This window comes from Erpetoichthys calabaricus, chromosome 16 (assembly GCF_900747795.2).
Source record: "Erpetoichthys calabaricus chromosome 16, fErpCal1.3, whole genome shotgun sequence".
NCBI lineage: Eukaryota > Metazoa > Chordata > Cladistia > Polypteriformes > Polypteridae > Erpetoichthys > Erpetoichthys calabaricus.
Genome location: NC_041409.2, coordinates 34,435,535 through 34,463,152, shown reverse-complemented (window position 1 = coordinate 34,463,152; position 27,618 = coordinate 34,435,535). Strand labels below are relative to the sequence as shown.

Sequence of the window (27,618 nt, the reverse complement as noted above, 5' to 3'; positions counted from 1 at the left end):
CTCGCTTCGTCTTGCCAACTCACCTTATGGCTGTTTAGCTGACGAGAGTGCTTCCACCTGTCTCACTCAGCTCTCCGTCCCACTCTCTAGAATGAATCAGTGAGACGGATGCCTCTCATCCCACTTTACTTATCACAGCCAACAATCCCCCTCTCCTTTTATTTGTCATTGTCTTTCTCCTCTTTCTAGTCTAGTTGGACTCTCTTTATATTCATGTGACTGTGGCACCTCCTAAATACAGTGGAACCTCGGTTTGCGAGCATAATTCATTCCGGAAACGTGCTCGCAGTCCAAAGCACTCGTATATCAAAGTGAATTTCCCCATAAAAAATAATGAAAACTCAGATGATTCGTTCCACAACCCAAAACTATTCATATAAAAATGATTAATACAAAATATAAAGTAAAAATACATAAAACAAATTAACCTGCACTTTACCTTTGAAAAGAATCATGGCTGGTGTAAGTGAGTTTCTAAACTCTTGAGGGATTCCTCCCAAAGGGACGACACGTGGAAGAGTGTCCCAAAGCAATCGCCGTAAAAGCGAATCCGAAAAGATCTCGGACATGCTATAAGCACCTGCTGTCGATGGATGATACAAGGAACAAGGAACATTATAAATGCACAGGGCACAGTACTACTCGCCCCGACCCTGCCTGACTGCTGTGTCTGTGTATAGGAGAGTGGCAGATCCCGCTACAATAAATAACCACGCTGTTGCTGTTTCAAGGTGAATAAAGCTGGTGTTGCTAAAGTACTGAGACTCAGCTTCGTGTTTTGGTGTACAAGATGGGGACTCGCACGTCACAGCACACACACGTGCGCACACACACACACAGTCACAGTGCTGTAGTAAACAGTATACGCTCGTACGGATGTTGACTATATGAGTGAGGCACGCTGACTCAGACGGAGAATAGGAGACGATTGCCCACAATCCCGCAGCGAGAGAAAGAGAGAAGAACCATCAGCTTAGTTGTGATCACATGACGCTCAGCAGACAAAGCGTATACATACTACTCGTATTGCAAGACCTCGCTCGTTTATCAAGTCAAAATTTATTAAAAATTTTAGCTCGTCTTGCAAAACACTCGTAAACCAAGTTACTCGCAAACCGAGGTTCCACTGTACTTTCCACAGAGTGCCAATATGGAGCAGCTGACCAATTCAACAATCATCTCACCTCCACGCCAAACACCCCATGGTAGCCTAACTCCTTGGCTGTGCTCACAAAGCCAGACCATCTCTATTAAGTTTAGGTCAGGGGACTGTGGAGGGCGGGTTATCTGCCGCAGCACTTTATTGCTCTCTTTCATCACCGGATAGCTCTTATACATCATGGAGTTGTGTTTTATGTCACTGTCTTGTTCAACAGCAAATGGCAGCCCAGTTAAGCACAAACTGTTTGGAAAGGCGTATTGCCATAAATTGTGTTTTACATCTACACCTGGATAGGTCTTCAGCTACACTGGCAATAACATCTAATACTGCAAAAATAATAACAGATCAGAACTTATTAGACCCATGGAGGTTTTTAAATCCTAACCTAAGAGCACATTCCTTCTTCTCAGAAGTTAATCATTTTACTCAAGAACTGATTATTTCTTCATAGACAATAATTTTTTGCCCATTATCAAAATGTATAAGTACGATGCTATTGTTATCTCTGACCACACCCCTCTGATTATGTATCTTAACTTGCTATGCCCTACACAATCATCTCATAGCTTACATCTTAACCCCCCTGTCATTAGCTGATGAGAACTGTACAGAATTCATACCAAGCAAATTTGATTATTTTCTGGAGACAAACGCATCCTCAGAGATCTTTGCAGGAATACTCTGGGAAACTCTGAAGGCATTTTTAAGAGGACAGATTATTTTATATCTCTTCCACAAAAATAAATTGGAGACCAGGAAGGTGTCTGAGTTAGTCAGTGAAATTACCAGAATAGATCAAGAACACACCAGGTTCCCAAATGATGCACTTTTTAGGAAAAAACAGGTTTTGCAATCAGAATTTTACTTTTTGACTACTAAAGAAATGGAACAGCTTATTTTTAAATTATAACATCATTGTTACGAACACAGAGAGAAGGCCAATAAGATTTTAGCTCAACAAATTGACAAGCAAGAAGTCCATAATGCAATAACAGCAATTACCAACACAGACGGAGATAAAATCATTGACCATAAAAATATAACCCACACATTTAGAGAGTACAATAAGGCTTTATATTTTTAAGTCTAAAGAAGATAAGACACAATCTGATGAGTTCTATGACTCATTACAGACACTACAGCTAGATACTCTTAGTGCTGTGGAACTGGGTAAACCTCTGGCACCCTCAGAATTATTAGATGCTATAAACTCACTTCAAAGTGGGAAAGCAGCCAGCCCTGATGGCTGCCCAGAAAAACACTTTAACAAAAATTAAAATAAGTTAGCTCCACTATTCTTAGCAATGTTTACAGAAGCTAAAGACAACAAAATTCTACCTCAAACTTTTCGCCAAGCATTAATTACCATCTTTCCTAAGAAAAATAAGGACTTGCTACAATGGGCATCATACAGACCAATCTCACTCCTGAATAATGACGTTAAGATACTCTCCAAAGTTCTAGCTAGAAGGACTGAGAAAGTGCTTCCTTTGGTGATATCACAAGACCAAACCGGATTTATTAATGTCAGACACTTGGCTCCTAATCTTCAACATAAAATATTCACCCATTACATCTAACACCCCAGAGATCTTACCATCTTTGGATGCAGAAAAATAATTTGACATATTTGAACGGGACCACCTGTTCACCACATTGCACAAATTTGGGTTCAGCCCAAACATTTGTGTGTTGATCAAACTATTCTATACTAGTCCAAAAGCTTCAGTTTGTATTAACAACATTATTTCGGACTACTTCAAATTATAACGCGGTACTCGACAAGGATGCCCTCCATCACCTGTGCTTTTTGCAGATGCCATTGAGCCATTGGCTGTTTACTTTCAAAATGCATCAGAGATAAAGGGTATTTTCAGAGAAGCACTTGAACAGAAAATATCACTATAAGTAGATGATATGGTACTGTATATACCTGACCTACAAAATTCCATGCCAGCAGTCCTAAAAACACTACCAGATTTTCAGAAGATATCTGGACTTAAAATGAATTTGAAAAGAAGTGTGCTTTTTCCAGTGCACTCTCCAGCACACAATATTAGACTTGGTGCCTTCTCATTTATCTTGGCAGATTGGTTTAAATATCTAGAGGTAAATATCACAAGTACATGTAAAGCTCTTTTTCAACACAATTTTGCTGTCTGCATGTAAAAAAATTAAATAAGATGTGAATTGTCTGCCCTCCATCTTACATTAGCAAGTAGAATCAACACTGTTAAGATGAACATCCTTCCCAAACATCTTTTAAGATTACAAACCTTCCCCATATACATTAACAAATTTTTTTTTTAAAATTAGATTTATTCATAACCTAATTTATTTGGAATTCAAAACATTCACACATCCAAAGGACGACTCTCTACAAAGACTTAAAACAGAAGGGGGCATAGCACTTCCAAACGTTCAATTCAATTACTAGATAGCAAATATACAGGCCATAAAGACCTGGGGCCTTGCCTCATGTATAAACAGTATGTACAATGGGCTTAAAGTGGAGAAAGACAAACAAATTGTACTTGCCTTTACCTCACTACAAGCACGTAGACTTCAGTTGGAAGAATCCCAACCCATCACTTTAAAGTCAGTCATATGCTATTTGAAATTAGAAAAAAATCCAATTCTCATTCAGAGAATCTGTACAAAACTTTTTTAATCTAGGGGATCTAATCAATAACATTTTAGAATAAGCTTCTATATCAGGGAAGAGGATACTTTTCCTTCCTTGCTGCTTCAAAGATATGCTTTGTTGGCTTGTTCTCTTCTCTTTCTTTCTTTTGGGTGGGGGGTTGAATTTTGGTTTGTTAAGTTTAATTTGATTGTATGGATTGTTATTTACTTTTATTAAAAAATGAATAAAAAGGAAATGGCATATACCTGCAGATTTGGTTTCTAGGGTCATTATTGTCATGTGTACAGAGTATGGCAAAGCTTTTATTTACATGTGCTGATCAACATGTAACATGTCAGAACATTAAACAGTTTTGAAAAGAACTGGCCATTCTGCAAAACAGGCCTGCCAGTTATATCCATCTAGATTCTCCAAAATAATGTCAAGTCACCACTCGGTGGGTGCTGTGGTAGCCATGCTGCCTAAATGTTCCTTCAATTCTATATAAATCACAGGCAGAGTCAGCAGCAAAACCACCCCGCACCAAACACCATTCCTCCTCTGACCCCTTGCTCCATGATTGGAACCACTCATTCCCATATCATCGGTTTTCCTTCTCAGTATTTCATTTGCAAACAAAGACCTCAAGTTTAAGCTTGTCTAGTCTCACAGTGACAGACGTGTAAAACCTGGAGATGACCATGAGTAAATTTGGCTTGAAAAGTGGGTGGGAACAATTAGATGGCTCACATTTGTAAGCCAATCCAATGACTAGTGAAATAAAGAGTAACTTTGTTAACGTCATCCGAATGATTTCAAGGCGGAATAAAAATCCAATGGCTGAAAAATCCCCTAAAAAGACCTGTGTTGAACATATAAATGTAGCCATGCGCTGAGTGATATATTGTGTGTGTATGTGTATATATATATATATATATATATATATATATATATATATATATATATATATATAAATAATATAAATGCAGTCCTTGTTTTGAGAGATTTTGAAAGTGCAAGAGACTGAATGATTCCAAACAGGGGATACCTGGTGTCAAACCGTCAAAGTTGCCAATGCTATGAAATGTGCCATCTAAACTTGGCATAATATGAATTGACAGATTGCACCAAAAAGCAGACCTGATTCCAGGGTTGGGCATCAAAAACTGTCTTGGTAGTGTACTGTTTCTGGAGTGAAATACCTACATGTTTGTTTTATTTAGTTGATATTGGTGCAAACAAAGACTTTAATCATAGAAATACAGTGTACTTTCTTTAAAAAAACTCGCTACTCTTTAGCCATTTGCAGCTCCTTTATTACAATAAACGAGTAACTGCTGTTATTTTTGCGTAAGTACTTTAGGTGCAATAATACTAAAAACCTCTTAGTATATGAGGCGTTTTGGGCACCAAGTGGACCCTCTCCCAGTGGACCTCAGTGTCTAATAATACTGACAGTGGGCTATGGATGCCAAGGAGTACCGTTTATTTAACTGTGGCAGTTTACTTTACTGATAAATTTGGAACTTCTTGCTGCCATTGATGCTAGCAAGAAGAAATTAGACGCTGCCACCAAGTTCAGCATTTCGCAATCAGCTTTGTCAACTGTATGTAACAAAAGACCACGCTATGTGCAGATTCTTTTATAATGACATCCCCGTTTTACAAATGATATTTTCTGTCCTGTGCAGTTCATTCTAACTAAAATTGACTTGTGTATAAAAATCACTTTGAGAGAGGCAGGCTTAGTTTTGGGCCGCACTCTGGACCCCCTGGAGGTAGTAGAGGAGATAATTAAACCAAAACTGAATGCCATTATGAACAAAGCTGCTCCTCCTCTCTCTAACACACCAACCCCGAGAACTTCTAGCTAATGAATTAGTCATTAGAAGTGTGTCAAGTAACACTACCCTGGCTCCTTCATACCAATAGCAATATGCCTATATAGCGCCTCTCTGGAGCTGGGACTGCCAAGTCAGATGTTTTCTTTCTTTTTAGTCATTTGGTTATGTATATTGAGAGGGTTTTGTTGTTTGCTATAATTTATTTATTTAACTTTTGTAATTACCCCTGTGGTGGTAGAAATTGATAAGGATTTCTGACCAGGTTCTCCAGTTACTGGTCGGTGTCCAGTATGTCCTGAATTCTTTTAGGGACCAGCTGGATGAGATACCATAACTTGGACTCCTTTGGCATACTTTGAGCATGAGTAGACTCTGTAGTTTGTAACATTAAGTTTGTGTTTTATGAGGAGCAACTGAAAAGCAACAAACAAGTGTTTTGTAAAATAAGGTATTTTTGTTTTTTCAGTAGAGAGTTTTCTAATGTGACCACAAAAGCTCAATCTCATTGTTAGTTTTTTTTTTTTGGTAAAATCAACTTAAACAGCTTTGCAATGAGAAATGGATAGCTGAGGAAAAACCCTTCACCGACATGGGGAAAACTTTCAAGCTCCACACAATCCAGGACTGGGCCAGAGTCTGAGCCCAGTGTTGTGGAAATGTGTGACAGCCATGTTGATCCTCGGGTACTTAAGTATCCCTGGTTTCCTGCTTCTTGGGTGGATCAGAACTGAGGCAGGGAGACAGACGTTTTGAGGTAAAATTACTAATATGGTGACGGGTTGATTAATACATGCAAATGAGACTATCAGTGCGCTCTGTGCACGTTAGCATTACCGGTGAGTAAACTCCATGGAGTTCTCTTTGGTCTGAATTCAGTGAAATCATGGAAGTATTTGGGGATTTTGCTTAATTTCGCAATATGCATTGAAGTCAATAGGGAAGGAGAAACTTCATTTCTTTTAAGTGTATTATAATGGTGTAGTTGTCTTTTAAGTGTCCCTGAGGGTTAGGTAACTCTTATTTCGAAGCAATGGGGGATCTCTCCAGTGAAATCCCGATCGCATTGAAGTAATGGGGAGGGTGGGTGTAGTGGTCCACCTGAAATTATGTTCACATTGAAGCAAAGGGGCTATGGTCAACAAGAAAAGTTCAGGTTACCTCAAAGCATCCACTTTCATTTCATAAAGTTTTTTCATTATTGCAGTGGTGAGTGTATATTAAGAGGAAAGCTGATGTTTGTTTCTGGTACAAAAACTTCCAAAATGCAGGTACTGTATCATTTTAAAATTTGGGTTTTTGTTTTTTTTTCCAGTGCAGGTATTCCATGTAACCCTAACAAAGGTGGAATGATAACCACAAACAAAATACAGTTTTTTTGTTGTTAATATATTCACTGTAAAAGATTTGCACATGGGTGATGAAAAGTACACGTTTTAATGCAATCTAAACTTTCCTGGGGAGCATAGGCTCCTTTACTTCAATGTGATGATAATTTCTCCCATGACTCCCACGCGATGAGGACTTCAATGCCTTAAAACGAGACACTTACCTAACCCTCAGGGATCGGATCATGTCATGATATCACCAGTGTGCAAATCAGATTGCCTACATTCATTACAGCACAATGTGCATTGCTGCTGCAGCTCTGTGATGTCATTTTGGCCTTGCAAGGCATCATGAGGCACTGGGAAAAAAGTGTTTGTCTAAGCTGGCCACACAGCTAGTTTGCAAGAAAATATCCAGTGAAGAAGGTCATGGCGAACACAGCATATTTGTTGTGATGAACACTAGTGAGCATAATGAACCTGTTAAGAAAAAAAGTAAGAATACAGAGGAACTATTGAAAAAGTGACAAATGTACTCATTTGATCCTTCTCTGGGTTGACTTTTTCCCCTTTCTGATACTCACTTCAATTTTCAAAGCACATTGCCCACTAAAAGGCTTTGGGGTCGGGACTGTGTGGGTGGGCCCGTTTGTGTAGGCCCTTGTCTGTCTTGGGTCGTCAGCCAGTCCATTCGGGTTTGTCCTCCCCATTTGTGTTGATTGTGTGGATTTTAGCTGGAATTTCAGGTTGTTTCAGTATCAAAAGATTAATTAAAACCTTTTCTCATCAGACTGGGGTGCGTCTTAAAGAGTTAATCCTCAAATGGAATCGTCCTTTTTTTGATATTATCTTGTAATTATCTTCCACAGTATGTGGCCTTAGTTAAAGCATTTCTATTTTCAAATTGAATTAATTGACCTTTTATAAAACATTTCAAATAGGCAGAAAATTTGATTTAAAATCTGCCATCTCTTTCTAGTGTAGAGTTCATGCAATCATTTTAATTGAAAACTTCACCCTACTGTTTCTTTTAATTGAAAAGGACCTTGCGGTGTCTCTGAAACGAGGTAACCTCTTAGATATCTAATACTACAAACATTTTTGGCAGTGTTAAGAAAAATAAATGTATGCTTTCTGGTTTAAAACTGCTCTTTTTGTGTAGATTTACTCTTTACTATCTGTAGAGCCCACCGCCTCATAGGTCCCAAGTGTCCAACTGGGTGTCCAACTCCATATTCAATTCGCTTACCTAATTTGGTGATTGTGTGTGCTGGAGAGCAAAACATTGGTAGTATCTTGCAGATATGGTGATGAATATTTTATAAGTTGTCCTTATCAAATAGCCATACTATTTTTTTTAATTAAAAATAATAATTATGTTTAAGGGTTTTCTTCATAAGCCAGTTTTTCCAGGAAATTTATGGCTTACCAGATAAGACTTCCACCTGCAGGTTTTATCTCCTTGCTAGAATACCAAAGCAGCATCTGACTGGCCGTTACTGAACTGGTTGTTGATGGCTTTACATCTCTCTCATTGCCCAAGTGTTCTTTCTATACCCCGGACCCCCACTGAGTGCAAAACTGCTGCTTACATTCATGTTCACTGACATCTGAAGGATGGATTTAGTTGAACAAGTAAAATTCATGAGCCCCTGGAAAGAAGCATGAGCACCCCTTCCTGTTCCATTAAGATGGCCTCAGGGAATACAAGTGGCCGAGATGAACATACATGAGCAGGTCTGTGTTAGTTCTCAGCTGGATGGCGGGTGTGGGATTTGAGTCATGCTGACACCCCCACCTGTGTAAAAGGCATGTCAAGGCAGACAGGACTGCAAAAGTTTAGGCAAAGAAACAAACAAAATTATTTTAATGTTACTATATGTATTAATTTTAATGGGCTCTTGAGCAGATTTGTGGATAGAAACGGTCTCTGAATCTATTGGAGTGAGTGACAGTGGTCCAGGAGGTGAGAAAATCGGCTGTGCGGAATAGCTGAGCTCTTTGATAATCCTGTCTGCCTCTTTCTTCTAAGGTAGCAAGTGTTGTGTACATCCTGATGAGAAGGTTGCCTGGTGCCGTCATATTCTGTGCCACCTTCACCACCCTCTGCAGTGCTTTATGCTCTTGAACCAAGCAGGTGCTGTATTAGGATGTAATGCAGCCAAAGTAGATGGACTCCATGGTGTACGGTCACTGTAGTTAGTGAGAGCAGATGGAGAAATCCAAAATTTCCTCAGATGTTTCAGGAACTAAAAAGAGTGCATAAAACATCATACACTGAATGCAACATAAATACAATATATGGTATATATAAGAAACTCCAATGTATTTATCAGTATTAGTGTCTATCAAGTAACCTTCTGACCTGTGGATAAAAACTGTCCTTGAATCTGGTGGTTCAAGTGCTAAAGAGTCTGAATGGAGGAGGGAGAAGAGTGACGGTGCAGGAGGTCTTTAAAAAATACCCTTGTAAGGCAATGTGTGCTAGTGATATTCTGAGCCAACGTTACTAGGATCTTGAGCCAGGCAGGTTCAGTACCAAGATGTCATACTGCCAGTGAGGATAGACTCCATTTCATAACTTGCACAATTTTGTATGAATAGATGGAGAAATGTGAGTTGTCCTCAGACATCTGAAGAAGTAGAGGCTTAGGTGAGCCTTTTTGACAAGAGCCAAAGCATGTTGTACACATTTCAGTTTAGTCACTCCAAGAAATTAAGTGCTGCTCACTCTTTTAACAGCATCCCCTCTGATGTAGATGCCAGTGTGGTCAACATTCTGCTTCCAGGAGTCTATGGCCAGATCCTTGGTTTTGCTGACATAAAGACTGAGTTTGTTTTCTTTGCACCAATAAGTCAGCAGGTAAACCTCTTAATAATTTGCTGAGATTTTCTAAGATAAGGAAGACAGACATTGTCACATAATAGTTACTGATTGTGCCTCCAGAAAATGGTGACATGTTGTCTTTTGATTAGCACATGTAAGTAAGAATTTCACTGTACTCTGGACATGGGAAGATAATGACCCTATAATCCTTTACCAAAAACATCCTAATGATGTGCCTGAATAGCAACCCTCCCTGATGAAATGTGATATTCAAAGTGATGTCAACGCCTTAAATGCTGAAAGTCAGTCACACAGAAGAACTTGTTGTGGAGATTAAGGTAGGTTGATAAGAACCCATTCTGATCATCATCAGTGGATCAGTAGTGAGATGATTGTTAGCTGCTTCAGCTTCGTTTGGTGATTAGATCTGTGGCAGCCTGGCTTGGATTTGGCAATACTAAGCTTAGGAGAGAAAGTGCCTTCCCTTTGAAGAGTTTCAAAGAAAACATTGATTGAATTAGCTATAAAAAAAGAGATAAACATTCTGACAAGAACATCTGTAGCTGATCAATCATATTGGGATAAGTCTTTTCATTTGAAGGTCCCTACCATTAGCTTTACCTGCTGGTCTCCTGTTCACCACATCTGTGATTTTCTGTGTGAAGAAATCATTATCGTGTTAAGATACATCATCATCGAGATGTTTATATAAAATGTTCCCACAAGCAGATTCCAAGTATGTCCCCCATCACATTTTTAAACACTTTGGTCATGTTGCCTCTTAATCTCCATTTGCCTAAAACAGAGAAGGTTCAACCCTCTTTATTCTCTCCTTATACCCCTTAGGCCGTGAATCAGCCTAGTCACACTCTCTTTCTCTTTCAACTGATTGTTTCATACCTAATTAATATTTAATATTTAAACATTGCTACACCCTTATAGTCTGCTACTCAACACAATAATCCCAGACCACAGTTATGTTTTTATGATCTTTGCATTGTGGCTCCTGGCAAATTCTGTAATGTTTAGCTGTTTTGCAGTCCATTTATACATATGGTACCATATTTGTTTTTTGTTTCTACTTTTGCTTCAGTATGAAGCTGTTTCAGGTAATGTGGCTTGTGCTATTTAACTCTGAGCAGCCGCCTGTCCCTTTCACGTTCAACCTTCTCCTCTTAGTCTGATTTCTGCCACTCTACAAGTCTCTGCAAAGAACATTCATGATCCAGTGGCATCAGAAGTGTCCCTCTAAACTACCTTATTCAGTTGTTCATTGTTTGTCTCCTAGCTGCATGCCCCTCACTCTCTGTCTGATTCGTCATCTGCCATCAGTGAAATGGACTCTTTCGGGAGCCTTCTATGCTGATAAGCATCAACAGCACTTATTTTCTTAACTCCGATCTCTCCAAACTCATACATTCCTAAATAACGAGCATCATGATAGAAATGCAGCTGTAATTACACCTTCTGTGTTTTGTTTTTTTTTGTCCACTTATGCTATAGTAACAAGCGGTTTCAGGTGATGTGACTTATGGTGTTTCACTCAGTGCAGCTGCTGCTGTTTGCCATCTTCACCTTTATTCTCATCCTCCTCGTCTGTGCTCTGCTCCTGTACAATTTCTGCCCACAAACATCATAAGCTGATGTCATCTGAAGTGTCCGTTTGCACTGTGTCTCTTTCTGACTAGTAATCTGCTATCAATGACAGGGACTCTTTCAATAGCTTGCTGTGCTGATAAGCATTGCACCATTTCTTTTTTTACCTCTTACCCCTCTAAACTCATAAATGCATAATAAGCAACAAGGTAGGGGTACATATAGAGATACAAAGAAATCCTGAAAAAGTATATTTTATTCAAGCTCTGTTTACAAACACAGTACTTAAAAATGCACAAATAAAATACTGTCACTTTACCACATTCAGGATCATTAGCAACCTTATACATGTTAGGCAAATATATGATCATAATGAAATAATTTTAAATTGTTTTGGCATATTTTTGGTAGTACATCTCTCTATTACAAAAAAAATCTTGGGAGGGAGACGAGACGTGATCTTCTCGGAAGACTGTATGACATCCCGCGAGACAAAAGGACAGCTGCTGTGCAGGCTTTTAAATGATCGAGGCACAGAGCAAAAAGAAGAAAACGCAGCTCACAAGCAGCAGCGGAAAGACAGCAGATGATCCGACCGCATCTCCTTAGCATGCATTCAGCCCCCTCTTCACAATGCGAGCAGGGTAATACGACCCACGAGAAACAGATTTAACTGTGCCCGGGGCCGTAAATAAAGGACAAAGAGTAGATGACAAAGTAGAACATCGTAAAGAATTCAAAAATGTTGGCGCGGTACACATGCACAGCAGGTTAGAGATAATGGAAGTACGAAAATTGAGAAGTCTCAAAAAAGGATAGGAAAGATCGCATTAGCGCAAACAAGTGGAAATTATTACTCAGTGAAATAACAGAACAGTGAAAATAGATCAAATATATTGTTCATATTTAAACTTTAAGCCGGAGACTTGTAGATCGTCAACTTTTAATTCGTGAGAATTAAAAGATTCCAAAAATGTTGTTGCGGTATGAACTCCCGTGAGACGGAGACTTTTAACATGAGATTCTTTCAAGTCACCCCTTCTTACAACTATGTTCAAACAAGACCACAGCCATCTAACCTCAGTCGTGTGAATGCTTTTTGTCCTGCGGTCTCAGCTCTTATAAATTGTATCAGGATAATAATTTTATACATTTAAGATGACACAAGCAAAGAAGAAAGAGCATGGACAAACATTCGAGAAAGTCGTTCTATTTATTAGAGAGAAAGAAACGAAATTCATTCATAAGTTGCGTTGTCACGATGTAAGTCCAAACACGGAATCAAAATTCAATGCGATCATGAAGAAAAGTTAATTCCAAATATTGTTTTTACAAAAGTTTTAAAGTAAATGTGAAAATAATGCATATGTAACAATTCCCATGAAAATAACAATCTCTTTAAATTGCATATCCGGGAAACCAAACCTGGGGGTGGGCGAGCAAAGTGAGCAGGGGGCAGAGCCTATTAAATGAATGAGGCATGCCTGGGGTTTCACACTGTATCATATGACCCCGTGAGACCTGTAAACATGATGTCATAAGTCGCTAGACACCCAACACATGTATACAAGGGCAATAAGTGACTGGTGGCACAGATCATCCCCAAGTACAAAATGGTTTAAAGCCCCACTTACAGTAGCTATGGCCTACATGGCATTTACACTGCAGTTGCCTTATTTCTCTGGTTTGATTTGACTTTCTGTTCTCTCCTAGGTGATTCATTTGCTCAGTTTCGCTTTGCTGAAGAGAAAGAATGGGATATTGATGTGTCATCCAATATTAAGGTACTCTTTATGTTTGGACTGCTGTTTACTGTTAGTATTTTTTTTTGTCATTACTGTCACATGTAATTTTCATTTGCATGTGCTAATCAACATGTTGCCACTTTCCAGTGCCACCATCAGTATGAACTCGGTCAACTCCAGGAATATTGGCACCCATCAAGAAAGTGATGAAAACATGAATACAATATACCGTGGATAATACGTATAATGATTCTAATCAGATGTTTGGAGAAACTGCTAACTATTCATTTAATAAAGATAATTCCTGCAAAAGTGTTATTTTTATCTTCAGCATAGTTTATTCTGTCGGAAACATATGTATCAAAATTATTGGCACCTTTGAAAAGTATTATAAAGAAAACCAAAGCAATTTGTGTATTTGGAGATAAAATGTTTCTTGATATTTCTTTTACTTTCTAGGAACTTTACTGTAGTTCATAATCACCGCCTGTTTCACTGGAGTATAAATATGAAGTAACGCACAAGTACAATCGTTTTGTCATCCATCATCACAAGTAAAAACCTAAGAACTGTCAACTCAAATGAGAAAAAAAGCCATTGAGCTGCATAGATTGGAGAATTGCTATAAAAAGTCATTATTCAGTTGAAATTACCAGTAATTACAAGTAGGGCTTTGGCAAAGAAGTTTGATAAGCACGGAGCTGTTGAAAATTTGCCAGGAAGAGGATGCACCCACGGTAACAGCTTCTACAAAGAAGTTATTGGTAATTAGCTAATGAAGCAAGCTCAGTGGACTCAATGTTCTCATTTTTCTTACATTTTATATGATTTAGATGCTCTCTTCTCTATTAGAGTTACACTTTGCCAGAGAGGTGTCTAGACCTAAAGTTCTCTTCCATATTATACGTGCTTTTAAACCCTGGTTTATATTTGTAACATGCAGTGTTGTAGTGAAGAAGTCAAGGTCATTAGCAATCAGTACTTAATTATTCTGAGTGATCGCCTTCATCCTCTCAGCAGGGGCATCTGACAAAACGTCAAAGCCCCTATCAACAGACCACATGCTGTCATGTATTGATTGTAGTGAAGATGCCCACAGAGTTAGACATGCTGTCAGATCGTATCTCTCACTAGATACCAGTCCAATTGAGCTTTAAAAGGAGATCGTGAAATGACGTCTCAGACGGTGTTTTCCATTTCCATTAACAAAGCATACATTGGTTGACTCCCACATCTAAAACCAGAATTGCAGACATGGACACTGTGATGCCCAAGGGCATGTACAGCCACCCTAACCCCAAAACAGACAGGCAGGACACAAATTGCCACACAGCACATGGTTTATTTACAACTTGCACTCCACAGCACAAGGTAAAGCACAGTCCCTTCTTTCAGCCAGTCCTTCCACCTCCACACGAGCTTCGTCCATTCTTCCCGACTCAGGCACTTGAGTGGTGGTGACTGGCTCTTTTTATAGGGCACCCGGAAGGAGTCCAGGTGCCCAATAAGCTTCTTCTGGCAGCACTGCTGGGCCCTGCAAGCGTCACAAATAGGGCCCTACAAGCATACAAGTGCTCCCTGGCAGTGACCACAGGCCCCAGCAGGGTTGAGCATTCATGCTCATGACCTGTGGCCCTGTTGGAAGCCAAGTGGGCTGCCCTCTGCCGGTCTCGGGGAGAAATGGTCTTGAAAGTACACTCTCTACTGGTCCTTCCATGGTCGGGGCATCCCAGCCGGGTTAGGGCCCCAGTAGTCTGCCATTCTGCCCCTCCCCTTCAGCTGAGCCTTGTGTGGTGAAGCGTCCTGTCCTGCGAGGGCTGCCGTTATGCTGGATGGGGAGTTGATGTATGTCTGGACCACGGTTCCGTCCTGAAAGATAGAAAAAACATGGGGACAGGGAAGCGCTGCACTGACACCCTCTCCAGGGGTCTGTTGAGACCTTATTGGCAAAACGCCTCCACCCGTGGCCGACTCGGTGGCACTTGTAACAATGCTGCTCCCCACCTGACGTTTTAGACCTTTTTGATTTTTCTTTATGTTTTCTAGCCTACACACATTGTATGAGTTTTCCCACAGTGGGTCGCAAAACTCATAAAATGATTTCCATATTATTGATGACAAACTCACAAATGGGGGCATCCATAGGAGGATCCACGAATCGTAAACTGGTGAATCACAAGGGCCGACTGTACTTTGATTTTTATGCTTCAGTTCGCCATCTTGAAATTTGCTGCTGATTGACTTTGCTGTTGTATGAGTTTTAATTTGTTGTCTAGCTTTGGGACCAACTCTGAAGTGAATTGCAAAAGTCCTTAGCCTTTCATGAAAAAAAAACAATTAGGCTAAAATGTTTCCCTGAAGTGGTGACTTCAGCCCAGCATCCGTGCAGTTTTTCTAACGATTGATCCTTTGGTCAAAGCAGGCATTCAAATTCACCTTGAGTCAAACTCTCAGGTTGCTCATTCACCACATCAGTCAATTCACCATGCGTCTCCAGAACTTTCTTTTATTTTTGGGAACACCCAGAAATCAAAAGGCACCAAATGGGGAAAAAGAGGGGGTTCAACCAGCTGGATCCCTGATTTCTTGAATGTTTCAATGGTCAGCTTTGCTGGTTGTGCCGGTGCATTATCATGGTGGAAAAATGACTTGCTCAGAATCAGGTGGGAGAGGCCTCCACTCCCCTCTCACTCTTCTCCCTCGTACTACTTGCTATGACTTTTTTTTCTTTCGTTCTTTTTACAAATTCATGAAGGGATAAACTTGATATCTAGTCAATGTAAATGTGGTGGCAGCTCACTAAGAATCTGAATGGTGAGGACTTTGGCAAAGCCCCTCATATTGTGTTACACAGTTTTCACTCTATTTGGAGTGTTGCCTGTACTTTGTAATGACTCCTGTTTAATATAACCAGCCTAGTGAACCACCTGTTTAATAAAATGGACACAGTGGTACAGCGATAAGTCTGTCTGTTTGGATCGCATTGCGTATTTTGTGCGTTTCTTTCTTTGTGAGTCTTGTTACGTTTCCTTGTCAGACACTGCAGCCCTCTTGTGGACGCTGGATGATATTACACCCAGGTGTGGACACCAAGCTTTTTGTTGCTTTCCATAAATAGATATGGTTTGTCACTTTGAATACATGCATCTGCTAATTAGTAATAATAATGTCCCACTTCTGTAAGGGTAGTGGTCATGCCTCACCTAAAAAAGAAAAGTTCTCATGTACGCTTCCTCAGTGTGATGTTCAGTGCCATTGCATCATTTATTCCTTCAGACATTAAATGAAAAGAAGCAAACAATAAGATGAGAGAGAAGCATTCAAGATTTCTCACTATATTTAAAAATAAATCAAAAGTATTAGCAATGTTAAATGCTCGAAATTTCGGCAGCAGCTGGAAGAGAATGAATTCTTAAAATCGTGTTTTGTGCACTTGCCTGCTGGCTGGCTGATATTTTAATTATTTTTATAGGGAATGAAGAGTCTGTACAGGAGTTACTGGCCATGTTCGCATAGCAGAGAGTTTTGGGTGCACAGTAAATTTCATACCCACAATTCAGCTTTGCAAGTTAACCTAACCTGCGTGTCTCTAAGAGGTGGGCAGTGCTCGGTGGAAGACCCTTAATATTATCATCATGAGGAGCCAGCTGTTGCTTTTAATATCCAGTGAATAGGTTGGTATTGATAATTATGAAGTGCAGCCAAACAGTCATTTGTAGTTTGTGCCCAGTCGATGCTTGGCACTTATTTCTTTCACCATATGTTCCTGTTTTTTCGAGCACCTGCCAAAACGTGTCCGAAGGAGGACAGGTTTTCAGTGGGTATTTGAAAATGAAAGGAGTACCACATATTCTGTAAGACTTCCCGTAGACCTAAAGGCAGTGATTGCTGTTGGTGTAAAGGAAGGGCAGCAAGGGAGTGGTTAGTAGGTTATATACACAGTGTGTCCTGAACGTTAGTTCACTTTCCACCTCTCACTTGTTGTGTGACTCTGAGGAAGTCACCTAACTCAGCAGCACCACAACTGTTTACATAAAATTAAAAGTAGTCTGCTCCTGTTTAAAGGTCTTTAAATATTCAATTTTACAGTGAAATTTTGGTTTATACAAATCCCAAGCTTAGAATTTTATGTTAGTACGGTAAAGCCCGAGTCAGACTCAGGGGGGCATGTAACGATCTGCTTTACAGTGTTTATTATTGAATAACTTTCAGGACGGTTTTGTGCTGCCATCTAGTGAATAAAAATAATGTTATGCTGCAAAAAATCATAAACATTTATATGCTCTAAAGTAGGTCATCAATACTCATTACTGGGGCACAGCCTTCAAGCAACACATGATGGCATGTAAAGCCAGTTTTAGACCAAACTGACACTGAACCATTAGTTAAATCAAGTGACAGTGATGAAAACATCAACTGCTCATCAGACGTTGACACAGATAGTGAAACTGACGCATATGGCACTGCACGACTGAACCGCTGTGATATGCCTGGGGAAATTTGGTTGCCTGAAGTGGTGCAAGTAGGTGCGTAATGAAAGGGCAAAAAGATTGTGATCAAGTGGAAAGACAAGAAAGACTTTAGCTCCCTAGACAGTGTTCACAATTCATAACTGTTGTTCATGTCAGGCGAAAGGTAGAAGTCACTAAGCTTTTCAGTGTAGCTGCCTGGTGTAACACAAGAGGTGTGTCAGTCGTGTGGATCTGGCACTGAAATTCTTACCCGCTCATGTGCAAGCAGCAGAAAAATATAAGAAGAGTGTCTGCTACCCGTTAGTGACATCGGGCATTGGTGACCGTCTCCAAACGTGTCTCATGAAGGACATGTACTCAATCTGCAGCAGTGGACACTGGACAAACCTTACTACTGGATTTATGTTGACATTTTGGTATTTACATGTTTCTGTTACACAAGCCTATGATGACAGTTTTTCTTGTTGAAAAAATTTAGCTCTTGACTCATTTTTCCAGAGGTAAACATAACGTTAACGAGGCTACATTGTTTTTAATACATTTTTTTGTATTTTTTTAAAGGAATGCTTGTAGTATAACAGCAAATAGGTAAATATGAATTAGATCACATGCTTAAGGAAGGGAACCACAAAGCTCTTTAAGCTTAATCCATAAGGTTTGTTCTACCTGCCTGGAATGTGGCAGCGCTAAATATTAACCTGACCAGGAGGTGAATGAGAGGAAATCCCAGTCACGAACACAAGTACTAAAGCCAAAGAGTTCCAAACCAACGCGGGCCCATACCTTAAGGAGAAATCACATCGATGAGATACACGAGAGACTGTAAACCTTTAATTCAGTCGTACACACTCAGGAACATCTAGAACAGAAGGCTTTGCTGTGTGTTATCCAGAATCTTAGATAACCAGGAGGTGCATTGCTCTGAACCTTACAGCGAAGTCACTCAACGTTACGTCTGGTTGTCTGAAGGTAGCAACAGGGATAGCAGACATGCACAAATACTTGCTGGCACCCACAGGAGAGCAAAATGGGTTGTAAGCTGGTCTTCTTTTAAAAAGGTTAAATCTCATAATATTGGGTTTCTTTGTTCAAAAATGACACGTATAAGCTATTTTACAATGTGTGTAATCACAAGACGTGAGACAGCACTCGACAACCGTCTGGATTTTAAAAAAATAAATGTACAGTGGAACCTCGGTTCACGATCATAATTCATTCCAAAACTCTGGTCATAACCTGATTTGGTCGTGAACAAAGCAATTTCACCCATAGGATTGTATGTACAGTAATCCCTCCTCCATCGCAGGGGTTGCGTTCCAGAGCCACCCGCGAAATAAGAAAATCCGCGAAGTAGAAACCATATGTTTATATGGTTATTTTTATATTGTCATGCTTGGGTCACAGATTTGGGCAGAAACACAGGAGGTTGTAGAGAGACAGGAACGTTATTCAAACACTGCAAACAAACATTTGTCTCTTTTTCAAAAGTTTAAACTGTGCTCCTTGACAAGACAGAGATGACAGTTCCGTCTCACAATTAAAAGAATGCAAACATATCTTCCTCTTCAAAGGAGTGCGCATCAGGAGCAGAGACTGTCAGAAAGATAGAGAGGAAAGCAAACAAATCAATAGGGCTGTTTGCTTTTAAGTATGCGAAGCACCACGGCACAAAGCTGTTAAAGGCGGCAGCTCACACCCCCTCCGTCAGGAGCAGAGAGAGAGAGAGACAGAGAAAAACAAACATCAAAAATCAATACGTGCCCTTTGAGCTTTTAAGTGTGCGAAGCACCGTGCAGCATGTCACTTCAGGAAGCAGCTGCACAGAAGGTAGCAACATGAAGATAATCTTTTAGCATTTTTAGACTAGCGTCCCTATCGTCTAGGTGTGCGAACAGCCCCCCTGCTCAATCCCCCTACATCAGGATCAGAGAAAGTCAGCGCAAGAGAGAGAGAGAAAAGTAAGTTGGGTAGCTTCTCAGCCATCTGCCAATAGCGTCCCTTGTATGAAATCAACTGGGCAAACCAACTGAGGAAGCATGTACCAGAAATTAAAAGACCCATTGTCCGCAGAAATCTGCGAACCAGCAAAAAATCCGCAATATATATTTAAATATGCTTACATATAAAATCCGCGATAGAGTGAAGCTGCGAAAGGTGAAGCGCGATATAGCGAGGGATTACTGTAAATACAATTAATCCGTTCCAGACTATACGAACTGTATGTAAATATATATTTTTTTAAGTTTTTAAGCACAAATATAGTTAATTAAACCATAGAATACACAGCGTAATAGTAAACTAAATGTAAAAACATTGAATAACACTGAGAAAACCTTGAACAACAGAGAAAACTAACACTGAAATAGTTTGCGCTATAGTGCTACCAACCACTGGCTAAAAACACTTTTTTTTAATGAGTTTTAAGCACAGGGAAAAAAATGAACATTTGAAAAAATCCGTAATGTAATAAACCACCAAGAAAAGTAACATTGCAACAATGCACGCTACGAACCGATCACTGTAAACAGAAGTGAAAACAAAATCAAGCCCAGTGCATTCTTTAACTGCCTTCCTACCTTAAGCGTGCAGCTCTCTCTCTCTCGCACGTCCTGTGTGTGTGTGTGTGTGTGTGTGTGTGTGTCACGCTCTCTCTGTCTTGCTCGCTGCACAGGAGAGACTGAACATGTACAAACCAAAAGGGAACCTGGCTTGTTCGTATACCGAGTGTGTGGTCGTGAACCGAGGCAAAAGTTTGGCGAACTTTTTGGTCGTAAACCGGTTTGTACGTGTACCGAGACGTTCGTGAACCGAGGTTCCACTGTATTTGGTAAGCTTTTAAGCTTTTCCTCCATGCTCAATACTCTAAGGTTGTAAAACTCTGGCAAGATAATTTAAAAAATTTGTATAAAGCGCTAAACTTTGAAACACAATTTTGTAAGGCAAATGCATATAGCTTTTTTGTGAGGAAATAACTTTCACTTGAAAAATACTAAACTAGGCCTTGCACTTGCTCCCTGTGAAGCCCGGGCGTGTACAGCTGCCCTAACCCCTGACACAGGCAGGCAGGAAGGACACAGGTTCAACACCCCCAGTTTATTTATAATAAAAGTGCACAAAAGCAACATCGCAACACTCCTTTCATTCCCTTCCTTGCCGCCTGTCCATCCGCCTTCACTCCTCCTCAGGCTTTGTCTTCTTCTTCCTCCCGACTCTGGCCCTTGAATGGTGGGACTGGCCCCTTTTTATAGGGCAGGACTCCAGGTGCCCAACAAGCTTCTTCCGGCAGCACTTCCAGGTGTGGCGGAAGTGTGGTCAAATAAGGCCCTGGAAATGTCCATGCGCCCCCTGTCGGTGGCCACGGGTTCCAGCAGGGCTGAGCTCCCATGCTCATGACCCATGATCCCACTGGAAACCTAGGGGGCTGCCCTCTGTCGGCCTGGGGGAGAAACTATCCTGAAAATACTCTCTACCCCGGTCCTTCCACACTCTCGGCGTCCTGAAACAAAATAATTAATAAAATAAAAATGAGATATTTAAATAAATAATTAACAAAAACGTTAGAAAAAAGTCACAAAATAATCAAGCAAAATTACAACATAAACTAAAATAAAGAAAGGTGAGTCCAGGGATGCTAAGAGCTGTAGCTGTAGCGACACTGTAGCTGGACTTGTTTCCATTCACACGTCACTTAGCTGCACTCTCTTAGCTGCTAGGCTCGTTTGCAGGTATTTTTTGCTTTCCTGTTTATGTTTTTTCCTCTGAAGTAGCAGCGTTTATGCTTTAAAAGCTGTTGGTTTCTCTTTTCAGTGTTTTGTGTCCTTTATGTTTATATTGTGTTTGGCAGAAACGGACTCCTTTAGCTACTTTATCAGCTCCACCATCCTGTGAACTCCTCTTCATGTTTAGAGCGCTTTAAATGCAGCCATAATGTTTGATATTTCTTTCCTTCCAGATGTCGACTCTGTTTGTTGACTGTCAGTCACTTGCCGAAAGTCTTCAGCAGCTTCCTCTTCACGTCAGGTTAAATGTGGAACCAGAACTGATCCAGGTAAAGGGGCTGGGGGTTAAGGAGGGGCGCGGACCACTATTAGGTACAGAGTGACTGCATGTTCATCTGCTTGTAGCATCAGGATTAGATTTAGAATATCCTCATGTGCTGAATGCAAATGCCACACCGTCCAGTGGAGTCCAGAAGCACCATCTGTGAAATTTAGAAAAACTTTTTTTTTTCTCAAATTCTGCTTCCAAATCTCAACTTTTGAAGTGTAACGTGTTCTGTCGTTGCCTTAGTAAGATCTGAACTAACTGAACTTTTTTTATGTTTTTTTTTTTTTTAGAAGATTTGCTTGAAAAGTTAATTAGTGACTTTTTTCAGTATTATGCTTTGAAATAATTAATAGATTTTTAATCATAGCTTTGCTTTTTTGGATAATAGTGTAATTAGAAATAAGTAAATATTACCTATGTTGAGAAAACTATATATTAATTATATCTGTTATGAGTTGTTAGACATAAAAATAAATTGTTTCAAGCATTACACTCTCTCAGAAGGGAAAGTCCATGGTGGGCCAAAAAGTTAAGTAAGAATCGGGAGGATCAGGAAAATCTGGAGCAAGAATTTCTGAGATAAACAGAATGAGATTTGAAAGATCATCTTGAGGCAAAACAGGAGGTTCTGAGCCTGTGTCATTGTTGCCCAACCATTGTCAGAATATTCTTTTTAATATTACATCTATTTCACATTTATTCTTTTATCTTTGTATTTTATTTTTGTGTTTTATTTAATAAGTTGAACTTTTTAATATTTGTTTAGTCAAGATTCTTACATTTTTCTGGACTCACACTAGCAGCTTAAAGGTTTCATTGAAGAGCTGAGCAGCAGGGTTAAGTACGTTAATGACCGGTCCGTGAAACAATGGCCTACAACAGGTAACCAAACCTGTTAAATTCTCAACACCAGGTGCTCAGACCAGAGATCTGGAACTGCAGGGTGGACCTTAATGATCATAAGACCACCATTGCTTCTGAATCTCTCACCCCTAGCTTGGGAAAGAGAGTTGGAACAACCTGTGTATTTCTGTAGGCCCAGATCTAGACAGTTGCTCCCCAGCATCCACCAGTGATAGTATGAGTGAGGAGACACCTTGACAACAAAACCGGTGTAAAGGTCTATTAATACACCGAAAAAATGGGGTGAGGCTTCTTAAATTGACCAAAAAGAGGTTTTACTGGCCAGAGTGGGCCTCATTTGCCTGCCTGGAAAAGCCTCATTCCAATCAGGCTTAATCTCTGCTCCAGTGGCCCAAAAGGGACTGACACTTTCAAAAGAAACTTAAAACTCCCTAAGTTATATCAAAAATCCCCCAAAACAACTTTTCATTGGTTTTAGCCTCTCAACGACACGTAACCTGTATTCCGTCCTCGCCAAGGGGATCGTCTCCAGAGAGGCCGTACTGCACGTCTAAGTGTTTTATCTGCCCGTAGGGATCAAACATTGCAGCTGCCAGCTATCCTGCTGACTGTTCACATTTCATCCAGGTGCCCTGATATCCAAAGGACACCTGTCTCCTCCCAGTTTACTACTTTTCTTTATCCTTTTCTTGCCCATTTGTGTTAAGAAAGCCAGAACTGGAAGTATCTGAGTTAATGGTCTGCGGGTTAGTTACGCAATTTTATATTTATACAGCTTCCTGCCAGCAGATGGCCAGGAATACTGCTGACTATGCCAATGTAACCAGTAGGGGGTAGCACCCAGTCCCAAACCCCAGACATAATAACACCCAACATATTCACAAGTTCAAATAGTGTCCATTTTATTAATCATAGTACCTTAATAGACAGCTGACCACAATCAAAATACCACAAACACAGAAGTGTAGTTCCTCCTCACTTCTTCCTCTCCTCCAAAGAGTTTTGTTTTATTCTCTGCCTCCCGACACTGACTCCCTGATCATGGTGAGTCAACTTCCTTTATGTTAGACCCTGGAGTACTTAGAGTGCCGTAGCACTTCCAGGTCATGTGGAAACTCCACAAAACAAGTAGGTCTTCTGGCAGCAGTGCCCTGTGGCCACACCAAGAGACCCCAATAGGGCAGCTTTTTAGAACTACAGGTCCCACACAACCCTGTGGGTGTCCAACCTTGGACCATGCCAGAGAACTACTGCCACCTATCGTAATGGGGATTAGATTATCTTTGGTAGACTAACTCCCCAGTCCATTCTTTAGTCTTTGTCCTCATCTGGGACATCATCCTTGCTAGGAAGTACCTCCATCCATGCTGTCCTTCCACTATGGCCACCTGGCCAGGTAAGAAATTGTTCTGCATTCCATTTGAAATACCTGTCCATCCATTATGTGATCTGCATATTTAAATGTATTCCCACTCATTTTCAGCACACCACTGAAGGCAAGAAAGATTTAATTGGGTATACTAGATTAACTGGTTCATCGTTCACGCCAGACTAGCAGCACAGGTAACAAATTAGTTTGGTGACAGCAATGTTCTTGCCCAACTTGAATGTGCAGTTATTGAATACTCTGCATATCCCATGATAACCTGTGTCTTTTGGAGACTCCATAATGGGCAGTGAAGTGAGTCTATCCTTCCATCATGAAAGCCTCTTAATTCAATTTAGGGTCACCAAGAGATATTCAGCCCACTTTGGAGAGAGGTGATTAATGGTGCCCCTGAGTCTTGAGGAGACCACTGGCAAAACACATGGAACCTGACACAGGTGTTAAAAACAAAGCAGGCAATAAACAAAAGAAACATGAACTCAATGACGCAAAATAGAATAAAAAAACAAAGACATAAAACAAGACTTTGAACCCCAGCCAGGAGATGAACCCTGGGTGAGATGTAACAGTTCTGTCTGTCGCAGCACTTATTACAACGTACAAATTAATCATTAAGCGTCCGCTACCTTATGCTGCTGAGCTCCAGAATTAATAACAGCAATTTTAGCTTTTAATTTGCTCCCAGTGTTGTCATTTTGTTCAGTTCCTTTTGCTTTTTCCCTGTCTTTTCTTAGTTGTTTTATGTATTTTTGTAATAGATGAGGAGAAATGAGACACTGCAACCCTGGCTATTGAAAGTGCACGGACTGGAGGAATTGTTTCTGATTTTCAGGAATACATCCTGTGGGCAGAGCCTTGTCAGCAGTGGATTTAGCTGCTGTGTGCTGCAGAGTTTTTAGCGAATTCATTAAGATGTGCGGCTGATTTGTTAAAAGTATTTGGCCCAAAGTAAGCCAGTTCTGCCCCTAATGTCTGCCTTCCCAACGTGAGCATTACCGCCAGTCACAGTTCTGGCATGTTGGCAAACTAATGTTCTTAACTCACAAGCCAAAATGACAGACAGGCCAAGTTTTACATGGCGCTAAATTTGCTATTTGGCCATTCCAGCCATGAGAGCGATACGAGTGCAGGTTTATATAACCAAATGGCTGAGCTGTGTGTACTTCACACTATGAGAGCGTACATCAGTGTCCAAGTGCAAGATGACATTTTGAGACCTGACATCGGGGCACGTTTAAGGATGATGCTGAGTCAAAATAAGTCATTCCTTAAAGCAAACATTTGTACGAGAAAGCTGGCTGGTGATTCAAGAGTAGGTAAAAGTGCAAGTTACAAGGTCGCCTGATGCACAGCTAAGCCCTTCAGTGATGGAGGACGTGTTGTGCAGCAGGGGACTCATTTGTTGGCATACCAAACAAAAGCACAATGCTGACGAGGAGTAAAGAAATGCCTGTTAGTGCTGGAAGTGCTGCACGGCGGCTAAGAGGAATGGCAGACAATGTCAGGTGCCAGCAGATTGCTGAACTGAAAGAAAGTTGGATTTTCAGTGGTGCTTTTAATGAGAGTGTGGATATTACTGACATTTCACAATTAGCAGTGTGTGCCTGGGCTGGTGGCTCAGCTGGCACACGTCACCCTTGTGACAAACAGCCAGTGCATGACACAGCGAAAGGAAGGATGTGGCTAAAAGCACTTTGGAAAGCGAGGAGCGGAGATCTGCTGCTTATTTGTAGTCGGTACCAATGGTTCCTCTGCAGTGGCGGCAGGACAGAAAGTTCAGTTGTGTGATTGCATCCAGTGAAAACGGTGACTTGTCTGAGTGTCCGTTGAGACTGTCGAGGATTTCATTATTCTGCAGAAATGACTTTGGAGGGATGTATTATACAGTATATTACATTTAATATCTTTTATTTTGTGTTTTAAAAATTCTGCAAAAGCCTCACAAGTTTAACTAGACATTTCTGGTAGGCATTCTGTTGAGCGAGCTGCATTTAGAAGAAGAGAATAAAACTTGTAGATTTTCAACGTATTAGGATAAGAACTGCACGTGATCTGACTGTGTAGAATATTAGCAAACATTGAGGCTGCAGATGAATCAAAATAACATTTTTTTAACAATATGCTTCACATTAGTTGTAGTTACCAGCATTTCTACATCAAATAAAATACAGAAATGGTGTGATAAGCTGATATCTGTGGTCGGCCTCATGTTAACTTTTTGAAATGACTTAATCCAGTGTGTGTCCCCCCTTATGTGTGGGTTGGCTGACGTGCAGGGAGTTCATGAATTCTCTTGCTTTCGGGTCACAATGGCTATCCGTAGGAACCTGTCACCGAATTGTTTGGGTCATGATAACCGCTTGAATCAAGAGACTCAGTGCCAGCTTCCTGCAGTAACATAATGCTGATTCACGGCTCCCTCATTCTGCTTTTCTCTCTGCCATCTACAATTCTGTGTTTGCCGTTTAGGAGTCTGTTCCAGTTGACATCCCACACATGACCTGGAATAGCAGCAAAGAGCCGTTGAGTGCTGGGCAGTTCAGTGCCCCCCCAGAGCTGCCCAGGCCTGCTCCTTCCCTTTCACAACCCTCTGATGTGTCTGCAGTTCCACCTCAGCCAGAAGTGGACGACCTTGACAAAGATCTGGACATTCTGCTTCATTTAGAGTCCCCCCTCTCAGCGACTGTAGACATTCTGCCCCCAGAGATGATCACCCACGTCACACAGAGTGTTGACAATTCTTCTGCAACCCAAAGTAAGAATTTTCTTATGGTTTATGTAGCCTGAATATTTACTGCATGGATTTTTAAAAACAGAGTGGTCGCTTTTTTGCTTTTCAAATTTCCTGCATTGGATTTCATTTGTGTTACGTTTGCTGGCGACTCTTAAACCCTAGATTAGGATGAACACAACTTTAATAGGGAAACGCATGAAGCATTGGCTTTGAGCGAGTCCTGATGCAGTGTAGCCACTTAGAAAAAACATTTTTGTTGTCTCGTGTTCAAAGTTTATCCATTTTTATTCTCAATCTAAAAAAACCCAACTTTTTTTCCACCACAGCAGCTGAAGAACTTAAGGATTTGGAGCCACCATCATCTCAAATGGAGGAGAAGAAGAAAAAAGAATTGACTGAGGATGACCTGGAGGAGTGGCTTGACAGCATGATCTCCTAACTGTCATCAGCAGGTTCAGATCACATCAGGGCACCAAATTCTCAGCCATGTCTCCTAGTGTGTGCATTTTGTATTGGACTTGCTTGAATGTACCATCATCCTCTGTTGTCTCCAGATGTGCCTGTCACTCTAGTCAATAAAATGGCTTCAAACAGAAACAGTATCTCGATGACGTCATCTCATTTTGTACATTTAGAGCAACTTAAGTTTAAGCTGCCTGTGCGAAACCTGGAATACCTCATGCGACAGTCGTCATTATTCACATGGTCAGTAGTGATGGGCATTTCGAGTCACTTCACTGATTCATCTCTTTTGAACTACCTGTTAGGGTGAATCGTGCTGTTTGGTCCCCTTCTAATCACGTTTAATAATTAGGACATTATTTTGATATATAGAATATGTGTGTATATATAAATAATTTCATTGTTTCTTAATGTCTATATACAGTCATATGAAAAAGTTTGGGAACCCCTCTCAGCCTGCATAATAATTTACTTTCAATAAAAAAGATAACAGTGGTCTGTCTTTCATTTCCTAGGAACATCTGAGT

The 27,618-nt window shown here is 40.5% G+C and overlaps 1 protein-coding gene across 1 annotated transcript in view; it reads left to right on the top strand.

Annotated features, from left to right (window-relative positions):
- aven (apoptosis, caspase activation inhibitor) overlaps positions 1-27,231 on the top strand; it is a 235,900-nt gene extending 208,669 nt beyond the window's left edge. The window contains exons 3-6 of the mRNA XM_028821691.2: positions 13,094-13,164; positions 21,550-21,645; positions 26,365-26,650; positions 26,956-27,231. Of these exons, the coding sequence (XP_028677524.1) occupies positions 13,094-13,164; positions 21,550-21,645; positions 26,365-26,650; positions 26,956-27,068 (566 nt within the window). The 3' untranslated portion in view covers positions 27,069-27,231. The remainder of the gene's footprint in view (positions 1-13,093; positions 13,165-21,549; positions 21,646-26,364; positions 26,651-26,955) is intronic.
- The last annotated feature ends 387 nt before the right edge of the window (positions 27,232-27,618 follow it).